General features: G+C 41.2%; 1 protein-coding gene across 6 annotated transcripts in view; it reads left to right on the forward strand.

The window, feature by feature from the left end:
* LOC100546766 (protocadherin alpha-C2-like) overlaps window positions 1-14,582 on the forward strand; it is a 102,323-nt gene that overhangs the window by 60,435 nt on the left and 27,306 nt on the right. For 5 of the 6 annotated variants that reach the window (XM_085236822.1, XM_085236821.1, XM_085236820.1 and 2 more), the window contains exons 2-3: window positions 7,887-7,945; window positions 9,829-9,917. In XM_085236822.1, coding sequence (XP_085092948.1) covers window positions 7,887-7,945; window positions 9,829-9,917 — 148 coding nt within the window. Of the gene's footprint in view, window positions 1-6; window positions 37-7,886; window positions 7,946-9,828; window positions 9,918-14,582 lie in introns of all 6 variants that reach the window. The other variant, XM_019620339.3, reaches the window with a different exon arrangement.

The raw sequence follows: 14,582 nt of genomic DNA on the forward strand, positions 1-14,582 counted from the left end.
TTCTAGGTAAATACTGGGAGTTTCAGGGTCCATTTGGTAAGTTCAGTATCTGTGTCTGTGTGAGATTCACTTCATTTTTGCAGCATTTGCTATGCAGAGTATTGCGTCCTTCCCTATTCTCTTACACATCTAAAATTGCCTGCTGTCATAGAGTGCTAAGGAATGACAGACACAGTCTTGAATTCTTAATGCTAAAACTAATACTGCAGGAAAAAAAAAATAAATAGATTAGCTTGGAAATCAATAGGTTATTTTATGGCAATTATAGATGTTTGCTACTTCACTGTTTTGATACCTAAGCAAAGTTGTTGGATTTAGATAGCTACAAAATTATGCTTTGCTTACTGATTTGGTCATATTTTAGTTGTCTGAGTGCTGCAAACCCTCCTTTGGTAGCATCTGTTTTACCAAGTGCTGCATCATTGACAATCCAGTGACATCTTTATAGAGAATTACAGCAAATTATCATGGTGGTGTTGCATTGTGACAACTTCTGACCTGCTGAGCTGATATTGAAAATTGTTTAACACCTGTGGTTTAGCCAGCAATGTGTTAACCTTTTCAATATCATCCCACAGTGTAGCATTAATGGCTGCTTCATGTTAGCATGCAGCTGGCCTGCAGTTAGCACGTAGTTTGCATGCTCTGCAGTTTATTTTGTTCAGAGATAGGAACTAAATCTGGAAATACCGGAGAAAATCCTGGTTCACAATGGAAAAAAGTTGCAAGTGCTGTGTGTTTGTACTCTAGGATTGTGTCAGTTGTAGGATCAGTTTGTGCATTAATGTATGGTACGTGTCTGGATATGGAGGGAGAGTTGTGGGGGGATTGAAAGCAGGCTGACTTGTGTACTTTTGCTGGAGAAATGTAACTCATTTAGTTCTTTATACTTAAACACATATTAGATACTAGAATCTTTTGCAACTGATGTTGCAAGAGAATGAAGATGCATGAATCCTAAGGACCAGCAAATCTTATATAAAATTGCTTTTAGAGAGCAATGATCAACCATTTAGAACAAATCAGTTTATAATGTATGCGGTGTTTTTCTGTAATTCACAGTAATGTGGTGTGGGGGATGTATTTTTTCCTTCATTTTCTCTGCAATTTTTGTACCTTAACTTCTTTCTGAGCATAATAAAATCCTACAATCTGTTTGGTATTGGAGGGAATATGAGAGTGAAATATTTCACACAGAGTGAAATACACACTTTCAGTCTGGTTTTCTGGGAAAAATAAAGAAGAGTAATAATTGAAAATTATTCGTTTTGGATGCAAGAGCATCAGGAAATAAGTTTAATAGACAGATTCTTGTCCTATTTTAGGGAATCACTCCATTGAATGCAGTGAATTTGCAAATTTTGAAAAGCAGGGCAGATCAGACGAGGGCTGGACTTGGAGTACAGAAGTATGGGCATACATAGAACAAATGAGCAAAGGGCTGCCAGTGTGCAGTGTGACCCAGAAGAGGAGTCAATTAGTCCATTAGTTCTGTGTGATGTAAATGGAGGTGAAATTTGACCAAAGCTACTTGTTGTAAGTTCTTTTCTTTGGTCTTTGCTTCTTAAACTGCCCTGTGGTAATACATACCATGAAGATGTGTCAGTGCCACGTATAATGAGAAAATGGCTGAATGTGTTGGCATTCACTGGTTACTGATTCCTAGCTAATTACATGCTATAAAATGATAAGTGTTTTCCTTGTTTCAATTTCGGCATGTACACCAAGGATTGCCTCCATTGCTTAGTAACAGCAAATCCTACTTTTGATGAACAATGACATTTATATGATAGATCTTTGGAGGACTGTGCTCTTCTGTCAAGCTGAACTAAGAATTCAGCTGTAAAGGCCCATGCCTCCACCTTTGAAGCCCAGCCATGAGTATCATTGCCCTTGTGACAGTTTACACAATTAATCTCTGATGTGTGTGTCACTTCTAGAAAATATCAACAGGTCTTTTTTCTCTCTCTCCTTCTCCTCTTCCTTCCCTCCCACCTCCATATCCATTTTTGGAAATGGATATTCTGGTAACTGCTGGATGATGGGAATAGGATCAGCTGAACAGGCTTTGTATGCATGTGTGCCATGTAGAGGGTTTCACAGTGCTGAATTTTACAATTGTTGTTCATAGTGAGATGAAAAATATTTCAGATGTGTTCAGAATTAATCTCAGTAATGCTTGATGCAGTAAGATCTCAGTCCTTTGTGTACTTGCTACTAAGTTCATTTGAACTTAGCAATTGCTCTTTGCTAAGCTGTGACTGAATCCACTGAGTCATTCCATGGATGCAGTGGAGGGGAAAATGCAGCTTATTAAGGAGAAGTAGTGAGTTTTTCTATCTGTTGGTGCACTGGTGTCTGTGTGACTGTTCTGACTTCTATTGCCCATGTCATGATAGTGTAATGGGAGCTCATTTCTGCAAGGCAACCTCTGCTTCTGCATCCCCCTTGCTTGCCTGTGTGGTCTTTTTAGCTTTAGAAGAATATCTCAGACTGGTTGGGTTTAGTAACAGAAGAAACACACTAACGTAGCAGCACTGAAAACCTTACAAACAAAGGTATTGCTGGAAGAGTCTAGTGATAAGATTCAGAGTCTGGGGTTAATAAGCATTGCTCTCTCGTCAGCTAGATCATTACCACAGGGTGAGCAGGCAATGTGGGCACGAAGATTAAGCTGGCAAAGTATTGCAGCTTCACTGCTGGCAGTATGTGAGGTTATGAGCAGCCTGGATTCCTGCCTTTTGGGAAGGAGTGCGTGAAGGGGAGATTTTGCTGCTGTGCACTGCTGCAGTGATGATCTGTCATTTTCAGGGAATGTTTCAGCATTTCAGTCTGGAGTCCCTTTCTTCAAATGCCTGTGGAGATGCTGAGTGATGTCTGAGCAGTGTCTGGTCCTGGTTTTTCTTTTCATCTCTTCTGTCTTCTTGTTATCTAGTGTGCAGTTAAACTTGTCCATCGTCTTGTGTTTCATGACAACCTTTCCCTTTCAATGCAGAGATGAACAATCAGACCGACGTAGGTTTGGGCTGAAGTTTTCATTCCCAGAGGCACATTCTTAAAGATGAGTGGGCAGCTTGGAACTAGACAGTAGCACTTCTGATTGTAGATTTCCTTTTACCTTTGGGTGTGTCTGTGTGTGTGGCACATGGTGGTAACAAAGTACAATGATAATCATGGTGTCCTTAGATAACTGCATTGTGCTATGTGCACACTTTTCAGAAAGCAAAAAGGCTGCAAATAAGTGATGGTAAGACCCAGTGGTTCATTGGGCTTTTACATTTGTTTGATCACACTGCTCTACTTCCGGCTTCCCCTCTGTGTTTTGTACTTCAAGGAAAGCCTGCCAAGCACAGGGTCAGAAAGCAAGCAACACTGGAACACATCTTGATACTGCTTTTAAGTGCCAGCATGTTTCAAAGTGTCTAAATCTAATAAAGCCACAGCATTGTCTGGAGCTGTCTTACCAAGAGATTTCTCACAGAGGCTTTAAAGGTATTAATGGTGGAATATCTTACAATCTCAGTTCAAGAACTTAATCCTTTAAGAAATTCTCCAGCCTCACTGACATTGTAAAGGTTAACTATAAATGTTGGTCCTCTTGTTCAGGGTCCGTATCTGGACCTGTTCTGCTAAGCAGGGACAGTGCTGTGTGCTTCAGGGAAGTTGGACTCTTAGTTTGATGTGTGCTGCTGTGCCAGCAGAAATTTGCATCTAATATTAAACAGAGGAGTTTTCCTTCTCTTGGAACTCATTAAATGCACTTTACAGAAGCACTTGCTTGTTCCTTTCACCTTAGTTTTCTCAGAGTTAGAAATGCATGTGGGCACTGACAGAAAGCAAATCTTTGGAAATTTTAGGCTCTTTTAAGTTCCATTCTAATTCCTTGTGTGGCGAATGCATGTTCAGACTATAAATAGGCTGTTCTGTGCGTCAAATTAATCTGAAGCATTTACAGAAGGGAATCAGTAACAGAAGTCTCTGCTTTTTCACATCTGTCAGCACCGTCTCACAGGAAAATAAATAGAGCTGCATGTGGTCAGAGGTTGTGAAAGGCCTTTTATTATTGCTTCGAAGCACATACATTTGATAAATATAGCTTATGACATGCTGTTGTGTGTTTGTGTGGAAATGGGGATGGAGCGGGATGCTTTTAGCAGTCTCATCAGCAGGTAGCTGTTTGTAAATGTTTCATTCACACTTCTCTACCTCAAGCAGGCCTTGTTCTAGCACCTGCTGAAATCAGTGGGAGGTTTGATTTTCATGAATATGGGATCAGAGCATCAACATTTTCCAGCAGTTTCTTCTATCTCTGAGATCGCTTTACTGGGGTAAATCATCAGGTGAAAAAAAAAAAAAAAAACCAAGCCAAATTTTTGTAGCCATGTATTCTCAGTTACATTTCTTCTCTAAGTATCAATGAAATGCTTTAATTTACCCATGCTATGCAACTTAAGAATGAGTGTGTGAAATTTTACTTGAGCTCTTTTGCTGTTAGGGTGACTTCACTTATAATATAAATTCACTTCACCTATTGAACTTTCCAATAGGGTTGGTTGATTGATCCCACTGATGCTCATGGTTATGCAGAATGTAACCCTGGCACTTGGAAGAAGCAGGAGGAACAAACTGTTGGCATGAGGTGCTCACCCGGTGTGATGGCAAACACTGCTGTAGGCATCTGGATGGGTCTTTGCTCACCTTACAACAGATGTTGTGTGTTTTTACTAAATGAGAAAAAGCAGGTGATGGGAGGAGCAGGAAATGGTGCTCGGTTGTGTGGTTTCCCTCAGCTCAATTGATGTATGGTAAAAGTAGGACCACCACCAGCTTTCAAAAACCTTTGAGGGCAGGCTGAGATGATGTTACAGTTAAAAAAATGAACTTGTATGTGACAAACAGTGTCTTGTGACAAGTTGGGAACTGGAGACGTGAAAGGAAATGTGTTAATCTTCATTTGCATTGTGTAACTGCCAGGGGATTTACAGATGGGGAGCATTGGGACTACTTTAGATTCTGTGTTCCTCTTTGTGCTTCCTCTCTGTGCTCATGCTTTCTGGACAGCTGTAACCCTGTTCTGGTGGTGCTAACCTGTGATGCAGCAAAGCCTGTGACAGGGCTTTTAAGAGGAGCCTGCAGATAGCATTCAGCTTTCATCAATGTAGCAATACAGTCTCCTGTTTCATGGGACTGTGCTGAAGACACTGCTCCACTCTGAAATTGGCCATATTGTGCCATGATGCAGTGTCTGCTAGCACCACATTTCAATGAGGCAGGTTTCAGCTTGTGGTTTGGTAAAGGTGGGCTGTCCTAACCAGAGCCATGGGCCAACCCAAGTGTGCAGACTGGGAATGCCTGGTGGGTGTATAAGGAAAGTGTTTGAAAGTCAGATGTGTCATGCTGGCTTTTGGTTGGAATAGCGTCTTCCTAGTATGGTGCCATCTTTTGGACTTGTGATGAAAATAGTGGGGCTTTTTCACCTTGGTTATGCTTTTTTTTTTTTTCTTCTTCCCCAGTGTATTAATCTATTTTTCGCTCAGCCAGTGAGTTTTCTAACTTGCCCTTCCAATTCTGTTTTGCCATTCCACTGGAGGAATTAGTAAGTGGCTGTGTGTGCACTTAAACCAGAGCATGAGCTGATTGCTTTTTCCATCTCCAGAGGCGTGTGCCTGAGATAATTCCTCCTTCTGACTCTGACTATCACTGCAGCCCTGCCTGAAGAGTAATAGCACACAGAGAACGACAGGAATTGGCTGTAAGAGGCCACAGCATCTAGATAATAACCTTTGAAAATACCACTGTCTTCTGATATTTCTCTTATTCTGACATTGTGAGTCTTAGCCCATGGAATGAGAATTTCTAATGAGTTTCTCCTGCTACCATCACCCATTTACCACCTTGTATCTGAAAGTTTGCACTGCAGCCGACTGATTTTGTGGGGTTTTTGTTCTGTTTGGTTTTCAGCTGAGAGCTCCCCAGCTCTTGGTGAGAAAAAAAAATCGGTGTGCATTGAGCAAATCATGCTTTCCCCTTTCCTTGCTCCTGCCTAACTCATGACAGACTTTTCCAGCTCTTTAATGCTGCTTCATCTGTGTTTTGCTTGGAACAGTGGTAGCATTTCTTCTTCTCACACTGCCTACAAGCTTGTGCAAATTTGTGAATTTCACATCTCCTGTTGTATGAAAGAAGGACAGGGACTTCTCTGCTCTCCCACCCCTGTCCAACAGTTCCCATTCTGCAAGAAAATCTCCAGCAGAGGAAAAACCAAATCTTCTGATGTTAGCATCCTTCATACATTAAGAAAAACAAACTTGGGGAAGGGTCTGATTAGTGTATCTTCTGTCTTTCTTTCATTGAGTATTTCTATATGGTTGACTTTACAGTTACCTTGACATCCCTGGGATTGGGGCCAAAATGGAATGAATCAGAAAATACTGGCGACATGCATAATGGGCTCCTTGTCAAGCCACTTTCTGCTAAACTCAGCAGAACCTGAGCATGCCAGACAACTGGGGTCTAAATGGGAAGGAAATTGCTAGTACAGATGTTTAATGTGTGGTTGCAGATAGCAGCCTCCTCCCTTTTGTGTAATTCAGACCATAGAGGATACTGAGGATGCACATCATCCAAGAGCATCTCACTCTTGAGTGAAGCTGGACTCAGGAAGTACAGTGATAGAATGATGGGGGAGGTTCTAATTGCACCATTTTTATTTGAATAAAGCCTATTGATCCAGGGAAAAGCATGCCCAAAACCTCAAGAGAAAAGGCAGAGCTGGCTGTAAATAATTGAGAACATTCAACACTTTATTTTTTCTCTTCAAGTAATGGGGCCAAATTCATTTCTGATCTGACTCCAATAGCTTGAACAGAATTAAACCATTACTGTCATTTATTATTTGTGTGTTTGGCACTGTATGAGACACACCAGGAATGAGTGCAGTCCATTATATTTCTGGACATAAGTTTTCTCTTTGGATTCAAGTGCCTGATGTTAATCACTGGCTGCAATATCAGGTACAGATTAATGCTTTGAGAATCCTGAGAAATAACCTTGTCGTGTTCTTAGGCTGTATAGAAGTGCAGAATTTCAAAAGACCTCAGTTTGTTGTTGTCTACCATAATTGAAAATTCTTTCAGTGGTCCTCTGACTCTGCAAAGGCATTTTTGGAGCAAGTTTTTGTTCAACAGAGGATATCTTAGCTATCTCTTCATTTAGCAAGCCACTCTGCAGCAAGTCAGCATACGCTGTTGGCCAAAGGGCATTGCTGTCTGCTTTCCCCTTCCTTCCCCTATGCCCCTTAATGAATATGGAGAATGTAGAAATTCTTGATGTTGTGAAAGAGCACGTCTGCCTTTGATAAAAGACTTGCTGCAGTCTGCAAATCTGATACCATCTAGTGCAATCCTCTGCAGTACATTAAATGCCAGCAGAAACTTCACAGCAGAAGAGCCCATGTGTCCCCTTCACAGGGGGCTCCATTTTATATGTCCTTAGGCAGATGCTATTTGGCTCAGCAGCTGAGCTTCCTTGGCTCATCAAGTAAAGCAGCAGAATGTATATTATGAATTTATGATCCCTTTCTTCCTATGCCCAGAATGTTTATGAATATGTAAAATAACTGTCCTCCAGTTTCCAGCATTATATGTCTTTCCACAGAGATCATCTCTAGCCAAAGGCTTTGGCATCCAAACAAGTTGCTTTGTTACAGAGATCATCTCTGTGTGACCATTTGAAAGTTCAGATTCATAGAAGGACTGCAAAATTCTGAATGTTCACAAAAACCAAGGATCACCATGCAGACTGTTTGACACCAATCCCAAAATGAGGCAGGTCTACATGCTTTTAGTGTACGCTAACCATGTTTTTCTGGGCTTTTGTTTCTACAGCCAAAACACCCCAATCCTGACTGGCGCTACTCTGCGTCCCTAAGGGCGGGAATGCAAAGGTAGGTTGTGTGCTGCCCCAGGCACAGGGCGTTCTGTCCTTGGCCTCTCTGACAAAGACCAACCTGTCCCCCTTCTCTGATGCCTCGAACTGATGGTATCTGTAAGCTGAGATGGGAAGAAGATTCTGCTACTGTCACTTTCAATCTCTAAGTATGAGAAATTCGGTCTGACTGCATCTTTTGCTATTACTGTATCACCATTGATCTCTGCTTTTGTCATATTTGCCCTCTGTCTTTTTAATGTTGCTGTCAAGGTATCAGATGCTCCAATTATTGAACTGTTTAATTGCAATTATACACTTTTTGTTTTCCTTCAAGTTCCCTTATATCATCAATGCTGATAGGTTTCAGTAGATCATATGGCATTGGTACATTTTCCATCTAGCTGTCTCTTGTTGCCATAAGTATGCTACTCCTGCAGCCAGTCTGAAAGCCATGCGGTACAAGCAAGGTGCTAAACACAGTTTAAAAGTTGTTCTAAAGATATGAATGGTAACTGTTGAGTCATGGGCTGAACCACTGATTGAGTACCTGGGGAAAGGACCCAGTCAGCCCTAGGAGCACAGGTGAAGGCAATTCAGCTGTGTGACCAGAAGGGATGGAGCCTGGCTGCACCTCTCTTAGACCTCATTGAAGGACTGAACCCCATTGGGGAAGGATCTCTTCCTCGAGATCTCTTCTTAGTGAAGTTTTTCCCCTATGAACCTGGAATCTTTTGATATAGATGAACAATCTTCCCTTCCTTGATAGCACCTCTATTTTGTGCCAGTCCTTTTGTCATCACACCTTTGTTGTAACGCCTTTTTTTATTAATCTGTCCAATTGCTATAAGATACGAGGCAGTTTTCATATAAGGCGAAGCGAGGCTGCCTCCAAATCTCTTTCAACTGAAGATCCCCTGCATGAAGTCATGAGCGGTTTCTGCTATAATTTACTACTCAGTACATCTGGAAAGGATTATAATAAAGCTTTTTTTATGGAGCCTAGATGAAATAATATCTTTGCCTCCCTTTTCTGAGCAGAATAGCAAACTGGTGTGACATGATTAATGACACTACCATGCAGGTTTAGATGGAACTATAATCCTGTGGTAATTTCTAAGATACTACAAGGAATTTATGCTTTTTTCCAAAACCTGTTCATGCAGTGGGGCCATGGCCATCACTTTTTATCAGTTATCCATGGTGTCATGGTCTTTTTAAGGTAAAAGTCAAAAATTCAGGTTCAGAATGTCCATCTCTGGGACTTCCATGCTATCATGTTATTCAGGACACATTTGGACACACTGAATCTAAATTCCTTTCTATATGGAGTTCAAGATTTTGTTCTGAAGTTACCTGAAGGAAAAATGAGAAGTCTGAACTCATTTAAAGCAATTTGTCCCACTGCAGAAGAGTTAATGAAGCCTTTCTCAGAAATGGCGCGTTCCTCTGTTCTCTCCCATCAGCAGCCCTAGTCCTTCCCTGAAATCTCTGGACAGGTCTATGTGACATCTCCAGCTGAGGATTTTCATAAAATGCTGTTTTATTTATAAAACATGTAGAAATTTGATATTCATGTGACCTTTGGCATTTGTTGCATTTAGTTGAAAATGCCCATTAAGTTGGTAGTGTGGAAAGGAGCTGAGGGGCGGATGAGCAGAGGCAGAGTCACGGTCACAGCATCCTGTTTTTCTAATGAATGGCAGACAAATAAAAGAGCATAGATTTGCATTCAGTGCAGCAGATTTTTTTCATTTTCTTCCATGTTGGTTGATATACAGCAGTGGTGCTTTCTCAGCCAAGTGCTCACCATATAACATCACATTTGATGTGAGTAGCAAGGGGAATATTATGAAGCCAAAGGATAACTGTATAATCTAACCATGCTGTGTGCTTGTTCAGTGCTGTGCATCTGGAGGAGGCAGGAATCTTACGTGGAGGACCAGGAGGGCCTGACCAGCAGTGGCCGACAGTCTCCAGTGCTACTCCAGGTAAGGGTGTGAAGTATATGTGAATATATGTAAGGAACAGTTTGAATGTACCCTTCATTTCCTGCCTGTTTTCATTGACTAGTGCATGGTGATGGAAACTAAATTATAATTGTATTGTCAAAACAAAAGACCAAAAATGCTTATTAGGTTATAATTTCTTTTATTCAGCCATTGAGTGATGACTTCACAGCAGTCAATAAGAACTGATAAAAAGTCCACAGTGAGTTAAGAAAAAAAAAATTTGTCCAAATCACTTGTAGACAATAAACTATCCTTATTTTTTGTGTTAGAACAGCAGTAATATAGAGATGTGCTTGACTAGAGCAGCCAGTCACTGGTATGATCAGTGCTTTCAGTCATATTCAAAACAAGCTGTCAGCTTAGGGGGTGCCCTGTGTAGGGTCATGAGCCTTTTAGGACAGCTCTGTGAATTCCAATGAGGAATGATGCTTGATGCTTTCCATCACAGAGCTAGATCAAGTGACCAGATACGGGGTCTCCAGCAGAAAAGATATCAGAAATGCTCTTTCTTGCTACTACTTTTCAATGCAAAACTTTCCATTAGCTCATATGTGAATTTTACCTGGACAAAGGACCAAGGAGCAACTTTGGGATTTGCATTCACAGCTAAAACATACCCATGGATTAATGTTATGCAGCAAAACCTATATGGCTATTACAGAAGGCAATCTGCAAAAACAGATTTAGAAACAAGATACAATGGGCTCCTTGGCTGTAATTACCTGGTTATCCTGTGCTCTTCCTTCTGCTGCAGGCTTTGCAGGAAGACGCAGCTTGTGCATGTTATGCAGGGCGTGTAACTACTGTCAGTGTCTTTGAAAATGTCACCACAAGTACACCGTAACCTTTCCAGAGGGTTTCCTCAGGCTTTCAGCTGTGCTGCTCATCCTTCACTGAGCACTTAGCATGTTACTTTATTCCAAGCTCAGTATGGATGCAAAAATCCACTCAGGTGTTTGCTTCCTGGTAATGCAGATTTCTAACTCAGATTTTTCTGAACAGAAGTGCAGAATTAGGATGATCCCCAGGCATTTGGAGATGCCTCTTGGCATTTGGGTCGCAGAATGCACTTCAACTAACTGGACTCCCACCTGCTGTTCTTCTGGGGTCGTATCATTATAGACTCATTTGGGGAATCTGAATGTCTCTTGGGCTCAGGAGCAATACTAACCTTTATCTCCTAGCGCTCTTTGCCTTCATCACCACATAACCAGACGCTTTTGCAGCAAACACACATGGGTCACTCACTGCTCTGTACAAGTTGGTGGCTGTGAAGAATGGACCAAGCTGTAAGACAAGGGGAGAAACTGGCAGGTGGCTCTGTGGGACTGGGTCACTGGAGAAATGCCAGTCCAAGAGCCAAGGCTGTTTGGCCTTTGGACTGGCATCATCCATCATTGTTTCTGTGTATTTTATTTCTAAGTAATACGTCCAAACGTTGTAAGGAATATCCTCTGCCCAGGAAAATACTTCTGCCATGCAGAGAAGACATGACTAATTAAAATGGTAGTATGGAACATCCGTGCAAGTTACAGCTACTTTTAAATCCAGTTTTTGTGAATCAGGTTCCTTGTAAAATACTTTATTTTCCTGCACAACAAAGAATTCTTTTGTCTTTGTCTTTTCTCAAGGGTATGTTGACCCTGACATAACATTATTAGCTCTCTTATAGCAGATTTTGAGTAGTATTATTCTCCGCTCTTTTTATGCAAAACTACAGGTGACAGGAAACAGGTGATAGGAAAACCTCAGGATTAATGAAAATTAAGTTATTCATATTCTGAGTACATTACCAAGCATCACATTTTTGGCAGATTAAGTTTGAGACTTGCAGTATTTTTTACCAAGTTAACATTCACAACTGATGCAGAGAAGCAACTCATTATGGTATATTACAGTTGATTGAGCCAAGAAAGACATTTGCTGCTGAAACATCATCTGCATATGAATGAAGTACACCTGTGTCTGGATAGGCTGCTAGATGAGCTGTTGGTTATCTCCATTATCATCAGCATATTATTGCAGCTTCAAGTTTTGACTTCTGATTACTTATAAATCACTTCCTACACTGCTCTGTGTATGCATGCTCCATGCAGTGGCTATAGTCAATTGATTAATCCCAATCAGTTTGTCACTAAACCATTCATTCAATTAAACAATCCACAATAGTAATGGATAAGATGCATTATGGAGACAGATTCAGAAAGGTAATCAATGAGAGCATTTGAAGGTGATGTCATAGGAATGCTTTAAGAAGAATGAACAAGACAAGTACTAAATCACTAAAGCTTTCATTCCTAATTGTTGTGCTCAAACATCATGTGGTTTTTCATCAAATCTACATTGTCCAAGAAAGGCCTGGTCTTCATTTGACAGTACTTTTACTGGCTTTATGGCATATTTCACCCATACAAGGTAGAGCAAATCCTGATTTTTAACTGCCTATTTTAACTGCCTATATTTTCTTATGCACCAATCCAATAGTCTGTAGTTTTGTGGTCAGGATCCTTCCAAATGAGGTAGGATGAGAAGGCTCCAATTCCCCCGGGTAGAGGATAGTGTTGGGCTTAGCTCCCTGCAGCATCTCATTTGTCCCCCAAATGCCACACAGCAAGCCTGGGAACTACAGACAGGTTTCAGGTTCCTGCTCTGTGCTCTGAGTCCTTTGATTTGGCACTTGGATCACTCTTCCTGCAGGTGGTCACTAATCAGAGTGATTTCATTTTCTAGGTGTCTAATTCAGAATAACTGGAGCCTGGTTTCTGATAATGGCGGAAGCTTGTAATCAAAGAGATGAACGGGAGCTTTGTTCTCAAGATATAATACTGCAGACATCTAAGAAAGTCAAACCTATCCATAATCTGAGCTCAAACTCGGTGGCATTAGACAAATCTGTGTGTATTTCTCCATGCTCCAGATTCTGTTGTATAAAATAGAGCTGGTAATGTGAGTTGCTTCACAAACAACACTCTAAAGATGCATTGTCAGCACACATAGGGCTCAGGAGAATTGTAAGTTTTTGTAATGAAAAACAACCGTGAGGAATTTAAAATCCTCTGTGCAAAGAGGTCTTTGTGTATGTGCAGTAAATAAGGCGCAGGGCCACACATTGCACATGCAGGGTGGAAAAAAAAATGAATTCAGAGAATGGTGGGAGCAAAATACAAAAAGTCTTCATGGGAGAAAGGAAAGGAGAACATCTGAAATTTGTAGAATGGAGCTGAATGGAAGTTGTAATCAATCTGAGTCTTACTGGAATCTCTGAAGCCCGTGGCAAACTGCCCACTGACTTCAAGGAAGCTAGGATTTTAGCATCTGTCCTTAGGAGCATGTGTGAAAGGCTGAATTAAGTGGCATAAGCAAGAGTATGCTTAAGGTGTACTGATTTGTGTGCTTCTGATTTGGAAGTGGCAACATTCTTCTAATGGTTGTCATTTTTATTTCGTTTCCCCAGGTAATCTAGGTGGTAGCCTCATTTCTTAAAGCACTCTTAGAAAAAGAAAAAGATGTTATTGTGTGAGATTCTATGACCTCAGCATGGGCAGTCTTCCATGCTTGGCACTCATAGTGCATACGTTTATCCCTTGAAACTTCCAGTAGTACTCGCTGCTGTTCCCTGAGAGAAATGATGAGGAAGGTGGGACAGGTTGGCAGTGGGTTTCACGGCAACTTAGTAAGTACTGTAACCAAGAAAATCAAAATTCAGGACTGGCTCTGGAGAGTTCTATATCCTACATAAGTATGTATGCATATATATGTATGTATATGTACCTACATATTGCTCCTTGTGTGCCTTCACTGCAAGCCTCTTTCAACATTTGTCCTCTGCAGTTTCTCTCTCACAGTTTTCCTCTCTCTGTTTGTTGAAACATCTCCTCATGTTCCTTACCTCCTGCCTGGCTCTATTTCCATTTCTTCGATGCTGGATAGGGATCTTCTGTGCCCATGCACTTCAGACTGTGCTGAGGGACTCTGTGTGCTCTTAGGTTTTGTGCTGGGAGCTGCAGTTGCTCTGGAATAGGTTTCTGTTTCTCCCAGAGGGTTGTTCCAGCTGGAATGCAGCCGAAATCTGTGGATGGAGCATGCACTGTAGAGTAAGTGATGAATACTTGCAATTGAATGAGAAGCAATTATAAATACGGTAGAAAAGCAAAATAATCAGAAAGGTAAAGTTAGACTTCCTAGTTAGTTTTGTACTGCTGGTTTAGGGTGGAGAATAGTGCTGTAGAGGGGAGGCTGCAGAAAAGATGTTAAAGGGAAAGCAGATGCTGAGGTGGATTCTTAGAAATAATGGCCAAGAGCAGAGTGAATACCTTGATGGGAGGAGGAAATACTACAGCTCTCTAGCGTAAGCTGTGGCAAACATGATTCTGTGTTTTGCAGTTTAACTGGCATGCCAAGGGAATGACTTCTAGTTGAAGAGGAACATTCTTTCAGAAGGAAAACTATGGGAAGGGCTGGACGAGTGTAGGGGCAGTGTTTGTAGGCAGGGGAGGTCTGAGAAGGGTAAGGGCATGGACTAGGAGGAAATAACAGGAGAAAAATGAGAGTAGGAAGGCAAGTGCAGAGGATCAAGGGAAGGGAAAAAAATGGAAAAGGATGCTAGAAATTCTACAGGAGCAGATAGCATTGAGAATTGGACAA

This window comes from Meleagris gallopavo, chromosome 15, assembly GCF_905368555.1.
Source record: "Meleagris gallopavo chromosome 15, MGAL_WU_HG_1.1, whole genome shotgun sequence".
NCBI classification, from domain to species: Eukaryota; Metazoa; Chordata; class Aves; order Galliformes; family Phasianidae; genus Meleagris; species Meleagris gallopavo.